This window comes from Phoca vitulina, unplaced genomic scaffold (assembly GCF_004348235.1).
Source record: "Phoca vitulina isolate PV1807 unplaced genomic scaffold, GSC_HSeal_1.0 scaffold52, whole genome shotgun sequence".
Lineage (NCBI taxonomy): Eukaryota > Metazoa > Chordata > Mammalia > Carnivora > Phocidae > Phoca > Phoca vitulina.
The window spans coordinates 8,717,075-8,724,762 of NW_022589755.1; the positions used below are offsets into that span (position 1 = coordinate 8,717,075).

The window sequence follows — 7,688 nt, forward strand, 5'->3', positions numbered from 1 at the left end:
CGCCCCCGGGACCGGGGCTGGGGTCGCCCTGCCCCCGCCGCGTCCCCGGCGCCAGCACGGTGCCCGCGCACGGTGGCGCGCAGCCCCGAGGACACCGAGCCGAGCGCCCGCGGGCCCGGCGGCGGGAGGAGGCGGCGCCCGGGCGGAGGCGGGACGGACGGTGCGGGCCGCGGGGACGCGGAGCCAGGCCCGGGGCTCGCTCGGCGCTGGCGCGGCGGCCGGACGGACACCCTCCAACGCGGACCCTCGCGGGGCGCCGTGGGGCGGGGACACTGAGAAGACGCTTCTGGAGCAGCGCGCGCTGTGGCGCGACCCGGGGAGGCGGCAGGGCGAGCCGTCGGCGGGGCAGGGTTTGCCAGCATCGCGCATTTCGGGTGGCTCGGGGACGCCGTCACGGAGAAGGTGACCTTTGAGCGAAGACCCGAAGAGGGGAGGGCTGGGGCGGGCGGGTGCCCGAGGGAGGCGCGTTCGGGCCGCGGAACGGCTCGGGCCCCTGATCCGAGGGGTCATTCGCGGGTGATCACGGACCCCTCCAGTGCCACCTCCCGTGCTGATTGTGTCCCTGTGGGGGTCTGTGGGGTGACGAGATTAGGGTTGGGTTGTATGTGTCTTTATTTGATTCTGTGCAGAGTAGGGCTGGGGGAATAGGAGGAAGGCAGGTTTTCACTCCCATTTCCCAGATGAGGAAAGTGAGGCTCTGGAGGCGGGGAAGGGAGCTCGAACTTGGGTTTGTCCTCCTCCGGGGCTCCCTCGCATAACCGCTTACCGTTCCAGAGCCTGTGGCCGCCGTGCCCCCCAGCCCCATCCCCTACCCAGGCTCGCCCCGCACTCCCAGGCCCAACCTGTCCCGTCCCGGCCCCTCGGCCCGGTCGAGTCCCGGGACTCCTGCGAATGGGGTCGGGTCCCAGAACTTCTAGAGGGAAGATCGGGGGCTCCAGGACCGGCTGACGCCGCGGGCTCCCCACCACCCACCACCCGCGAGAGGGGAGAAAGCCCGCATTAACTGCGGCCCCCCGAGGTCCCCACCAGGGGGCGCTGCAGGACCGCTCGTTAAAGGCGCCGCGGCGAAGACTCCCGCGGAGGGCGCAGGATGCTGCACGCACTGGCCCAGGGCCTTCCAGGCCCAAAGCTCCACCTCTGAATGTCATGCTGCGGAAAGTGGACGTTTCTGGAGGCCAGCGGTCCTTCGTGTGAGGTCCCGGGATCAGCAGCATTAGCATCACTTGGAGCTTGATAGAAAAGCATATTCTTGAGCCCACCCCACACCTAGGGAATCACTTGGGGTTGGGATCCAGCAGTCTGTGTTTTAGAAGAGCTTCCCATGGATTCTGCTGCACCACCAGCTTGAGAGGGGTCTGCTGTGGGATCTGATTATCTCCTGGAGCCCTGGGGTGGCAGCCGTCGGTCCCGGGTGCACGTTGGAATCACCCAGCAAGCCTCGGGGCTCCGGGAGCCCCAGCCACACCCTGCACCATTTGCATGAGAATCTCTGAGCGTGCAGCCTGGGCAGGGGTGTTGGAAAGCTCCCGGGTCATTCCACACACCAGCCAGGATTGGCAACCCCTGTCCCAGGGGCCCCCATCAGGGCTGAGATGTCTCGTGAAGTTCTGGCCGTCTCTGATGTAGAACAGGAATAGGACGATGAGAGATGAGGTCTGTTGGGGTTGATTTGAACTCCAACACATTACGTCTTCTTCCATTGTCTCCGCAAATCTTGGGATCCCCCTTTAAGATGAGTAAGTAGAGGCACAAAGGGGCACAAGGTAACCAGCGGGAAGGTAACAAAGCTTGTAAGGGGCGGTGTTAGGGGTGAGCCAGGCTCCAAATCCCTCCTAACCCTGCCCCTTGGTGGTTTCCTCCTGCCAAGGCACACCAGCATGGGGGACTCAGAAAGTCCCTGGTGTCGCAGGGTGGCACCTCTATGGATGTGTTCCGTTGTTTTTCTCTTTGGGGATATTTAGGAGTGTCCACATTTAGGGTGTCCTCCTATTTTCTGGTGCTTCCCCCCATGAATATCCTGGCATGTTTGAAACCATAACCCTGGAAGCATCCATGGGTTGCATTTGGGGACTGGGCCCTTCAGGTGATAAATGAAATCCCCTTGGATTAAAAGTAACATGAAAGCCCTGATACAATTTCAGAGAACCCAAGGGATCTCTGCCTCCTGGGCCTCCCTGGATGCTCATGCCTGGATTGCTGGGGATGGGAGGGACAAACGGAGAATCTGCGGGAGGGATGGATTGGCCCCAAATCTGGGAGCCTCCTCCTGGTGTCTCTCCCCATCACCGCTCCCACCTTCTTTCCCCTTCCAGGACTCCAAACCCTCATGGGCATGTGGCTGCAATTCCAGATGGAGACAGCCCCCATTGGTACCACCAACCTGGCATCCAGAGCATGCACTGGGCACTCCAGAGACCCATCCAGCCTAGTTATTCCCTGGCCCCTGGCACAGTCCATCCCTGCAGGTGGGGTCCACACCCTGTCTTTCTTCCAAACTCCCTTGGGGCTTTTCCTTGCTGGGCTAGGGACTGTGAACTATACCATGTGCAAAGGGACTCTTAGCATCCTATGGAAGGAGCACCAGCAGCTACTACTTCCAGAACAGGAGCAGGGGAGAGCAGGCGATTCTTTAGTTCTAGAAGCGAAAACTAAGAAAAAACCCAGGCCAGGACTGCAGTCCCAGCCAAGACAGAGCTGGCCTCCAGGTCTCCTTCCTCCGTGATTTCTCTTTCCTCCCGCCCTCAGCAAGGCTGGGGTGTGGTCATACGCTGTTTTTGGTGGGTGGGGTTGGGGTTTGGGGGACACAAGATAATACAGAGAGAGGTCCCTCAGTGCCCACGGGGCCTTAGCAACCCTATCTGTCCCCAATCATGAGTGCCAGTCACAGCTCACTACACATCACACCCAGATCAGGCTTTTTGGCCTGTCTCTATTGCAAAGAGTTTTCAATGTGCCCAGTGGCCAATCTGCCCCAGGAGATGTTTTGGGGGGCTTGATCAAAACAGATTCCTGGGCCAAACAGGCAGCTGGAGCAAATCCACAGCTCTGGCATGAAGGGCCCCAGAATCTGAATTTTGGACATGTTCCCAGATGATTATTCTGTCCTATGTAACCGAGGTCGGGGGAAGTATGTAATGTGCTAGAGACACCCTCCTCATGGGCCAGGAGCCAGGGGTATGGGGATGGCAAGCAAAGTGACATAAACACAGGGCACCATCCTGGAGGGTGGGAGCAGAGGGAATACAAGGGAGTGACGACAGAACCCTGGAGCGTTCGTCAGTTGCCCAATCCAAAGGCAGGAAATCTCGTGGTAAACATTTTTATTTGCATGTTGGCTTGTGCCCTTTTTTTCAAGTTCAAGGAGGCGGCCAATGTTAAGTGGGTGGTAGAAAAGAAGAGAAAGGGAGAGGGGAGGGGAGAGAATTTCTCTACACTTCCCCCCTTCAAGCTGAGCACCTAGAGTTGCACTGGAGAAGTTAAAATCATGAGTGAGGCAACCCCTTTGTACGGCTCTTTCTTTATGTTCCTTGGGTGACTAGAAAGAGTCTGTTTTTTAAAAAAATCAACGCATGAAAGATAAACTTTTAACAAGACAGAGGGGTGTTGGGTGGAGATGGGAGGCCTGCTGCCCGGCCCTTGTCCAGCTCCATTTTCAAGTATGGCCGCAGGAAGGGCATCTCCATCCCAGCGCGGGAGGGGGAGGCCGCGCCCTGGGTGGTGACAGCATGGCAGGTGGCGGCGAGCTCCAGGGAGCCCCTGCCCTCACCTCACAGCTCGTCTTCTCGTTCTCCCTGCTCTGCTTCTGCTCTGGCCTCTGCCCTCAACACCCTAAGGCTCCTGGCCTCGCCTGCCCTGGGGACCCTCTTGGGCAGGGTTGGCAACCGGGGAGTGTGCCAGAAGGCTCTCCGGTGCTTGCGAAACCACGAAAAACGTCCAGGGGTCTGGAACCTCACTGTCTTGACCTGTTTCCGGGCCTTAGCTCCTTGGGTTGTCCCTATGGCCCCCCGGGCAGCTGGGGCTTCTGCCCCATCCGATGCAGCCTCTGCCTCCTGGACAGCTGGGGCCTCTGCCCTTTGATTATCTGCAGCCCCTTCCCTCTGATTATTTGCAGCCTCTGCCCTCTGGACAGCTATGGCTTCTGCCCCTGGGTTATCCTCAGCCTCTGCCCCCTGGACGGGTATGGCCTCTGCCCTCTGATTATCTATAGCCTCTACCCTCTGATTATCTGCAGCCTCAGCTCCCTGATCATCTGCAGCCTCAGCCCCCTGATCATCTGCAGCCTCAGCTCTCTGATCATCTGCAGCCTCTGCCCTCTGATCATCTGCAGCCTCTGCCCTCTGATCACCTGCAGCCCCTGCCCCCTGATCTGTGGATGCTGCTTCCTCCCTCCTTCGACGGCGAAAAGAGGCCCATTTGATTTTGGGTTTCCATCGTCTTGGGGGCGTCTCCGGCCCCTGCCCGTCTCCTGTGTTGCCCACATTATCCCCCCCGCTGGCTCTGCCCGGCCCCGATGCCCCAACCCTCTCTAGCCTGGGAGAGGCCTGCTGGGCCTCGCTCCCCTCGGGGCTGGACCTGGGCGCCCAACCCTTCACCCTCCGCTTCAGCTTGCCCCAGGACACCTGGCTGACATACTCTCGCCACCTGTCCGCCTTGGACAGCTGCGGCCGGGGGTTGTCCTCAAACATGGGCACGGGCAGGTTCACGCGGCGGCGGGCAGGTGGCGCGCTGGGCTTCTTCTCCCCTCGCTGCAGGAAGGCCTCCACCAGCTCCTCGTCGTCCTCGCTCTCCAGGTCGCTCCCCAGAAATTTGCTGCCCAGGTAACTGACTGGCATTTTGCGCACCTTCCTGCTGCGCCCCGCGCCTTTGGGACCCTTGTCACCCTTGCCTCTGGAGGTCTCGAAGTCACTGAACTCGCTGTCGCTGGCGTTGCTGCTGTCATAGGTGCCCACGACCAGCCGCGGGGGAGGGGTCACCATCTGCTGGACTCTCCTCCTCACCTGGGGCTCCTTGGGCTTTTTGGGGGGCTGGGGCGGGTGTGGGGTGCTCTTCTCAATGATGCGGGCCACGTCCTCCAGTGTGCGGCCTTCTTCCTCCAGAAACTGGGTCAGCCGCTCGCGAAATTCCGCTTCCTTGGTGGCGGGCTTGGAGATGACCCTCCACACGCCTCCCGCCAGCCTGACCTCCCGGGGGATGAGCAGATAGTCCACGTCCTCCCCGATCTGCAGCATCCCCACCGTGGAGTCCTCCTCCCTGCGGAACACCTTGCCAATCTTCTTGAAGGTCCCCACGGGCTTCAAGGCTTCCACGAGGACGTCCAAGTCCACATCTTTGCAGACATCAGGGACGCTCCAGAGGATCAGGCAGTCGGGCGATGGGAGGAAGCCCCAGGGGAACCAGCCCCCCACGTGGCTTTTCTCGAGGGTCTTTAAGATCTCCAGGGTGAAATCGGGGGTGGGGGCAACGACCCCAAACTACGCGTAAGCCTGAGTCTTAGGAGACGGGGGTGGGACGGGTGCCCGCAGAACTGCCCGGAGGGTCTCACCTCTCCAGCCAAGGATGAGCCAACCCCTCCCAACTTCTCTGCCCGCCACAAAGTCCAGTCTTGACCAGGTCCGGCTCCCCCGCCCCAAGGACTGGCGGGAATCAGTTCCCAGGATGCTTACGTGAGCCGGGGTGAGGTCAGTCCCGAGGCTCGAAGCCCACCGCCAGCTGCAGACGTGGGGTCCGGGCTCCAAGTTGGGGCGCACGGGCTGCCCCCGTGGCTCTTCCTGCCCAGGGACGCGCCTGCAGCTTGGGAGAGGCCTGCGCGCACAAAGACGGCTCGGCCGTGGCTGCTCAATATGGCCGAGGCGCTCGGAGGCCGCAGCCCAGCCCCCCCGAGGGTCTCCCGCCCGCGGGCAGACGGCCGCCCCCGTCCAGGCTGACCTTGACGCGCCCGCACCTCCCAGCCGAGGAGCGCGCGGGCAGGAAGTTCCTCCTCGCTCCCCCCCCAGGGTGAGGCCCACCTCCCCCCTTCTCATCTTACACTCCCCGACTCGGGAAGACTGACAGGGGGGCTGTCCACTCCCCTCGGGGCGCCCTCCCTCCCCTCCCCCACAGGGGTGTGGCCGCGCTCCGGGCCTCCCTGGGGCCACCGCCTCCCAGCAGAACGCCCCGCCGCGGCCCACGTCAGCACCTTCCCCGGGAAACGCGGCAGTTCCCCAACCTGCCCTTCTGAACGCGCGGGTTCCAGCCAAACCCTGGAGGTGGCTTAGGAAGCCGCTGGCACCGTACTGTTCGGCTTCAACATCCTATGACTTTGGGTACCAGCCGTTCCTACCTGTTTAAGCATATAGGTCGGTGGAGAAATTGGTACCAGGATCTTACTGCCCCAGCCTCTGGCGCGGGGCGTGGCACACTGTAGGTGCTCGGTAAATACTTTGGGGGTGAGTGAATGAACCCAAGTGGTGTTCATCAGGAGGGACTGGCTCTGCTGTACGATTCTCACATTGAAATACTATGCAGCTATGTACAAAGAAGCACCCAGTAAAAAGGATAGTCAGGTTTTATGGGGCATTTCCTAGAGCTTTCTGTGGATCAGCTCCACGAAATCCTCCCTGTAACATTATGATGCAGGTAATAGGATTGATGATCCTTCCCATTTTTTTTTTTTTAAGATTTTATTTATTTACTTGAGATAGAGCAAGAGCGAGAGAGGAAGAGCACAGAGGGACTCCCCGCTGAGCAGAGAGCCCAATGCAGGGGCTCTGATCCCAGGACCCTGAGATCATGACCTGAGCCGAAGGCAGTCGCTTAACCGAATGAGCAACCCAAGCGCCCCACCCCCCATCATTCCCATTTTGTAGCTGAGGTTGTTAAGTCGCTTGCTCAAGGTCCCACTGCCATAAGTGATGGAACCTGGACTTGAATCTGAAACAGTCCAACTTGTGTGTGTATATGTGTGTGTGTGGGGGGCGGACAAAAGGTCTAGACGTGCGGGTGTACTGATCTCAGGTACGAGCCGACAGTGGCTGTCTCTGGGGAGGGAGACTGGGGAGCCCCAGAGGTGGCAGAGACATGTACTTTTCCCCCTCTATATCTTTTTGGATTGTTTGGATTTTTAGTGGTCAAAAATGTTAATTAAGTAAGTTAAATTAAAGCAAAGTTCCTCAGAATCGGCCATGGACAGAGGGGGGTCGGGGTCCCTGGGATGTGGGGCCCAGGACGTGCAAAGCTTCCCAGTAACCCTGAAGCAGCTGGCTCAGCAACAATATGCACCACGATGGCATTGGTACTAATAACAGTGAACTTGCAGGGAGAGCTTCCTCGGAACCAGGCACCCTGCTGTGTGCGCGGGGTGGGGGTGGGGCGCTGTTGTTAGGAATTCTCAGAGCTACGGGAAAGGGGAATCCAGGCAAACAGCTCCCCGTTTCCCCCTCACTGCCTGCAGTCGACCCCAACCCAGCAGCTGGAGGGAATCTTTTAAAAACTTCGATCTGTCTCTACTCTTTTAAAAAGCCTCCATCTCACTCAGAGTAAAATCAAAGCCCTCACCGGGGGCCACAAAGCCCTAGCACACCTCCCCCACTTCCTTCTCTCTTTCTCTCCTTCTCACTGACTCCACTCCAGCCACCCCCGCCTCTTTACTATTCATCAGACACCAGGCTCAGTTCCACCTCAGGGCCTTTGCACTTGCTGTTCTCAACCTC

General features: G+C 59.9%; 1 protein-coding gene across 1 annotated transcript; it reads right to left on the bottom strand.

Moving 5' to 3' along the window:
* Window positions 1–2,760: 2,760 nt before the first annotated feature.
* On the bottom strand, window positions 2,761–6,701 carry CCDC8 (coiled-coil domain containing 8). Its single transcript, XM_032388732.1, has one exon. It carries the CDS (start codon window positions 5,226–5,228, stop codon window positions 3,768–3,770), a length of 1,461 nt encoding a protein of 486 aa, XP_032244623.1. The 5' UTR covers window positions 5,229–6,701; the 3' UTR covers window positions 2,761–3,767.
* Between the last annotated feature and the right edge of the window lie 987 nt (window positions 6,702–7,688).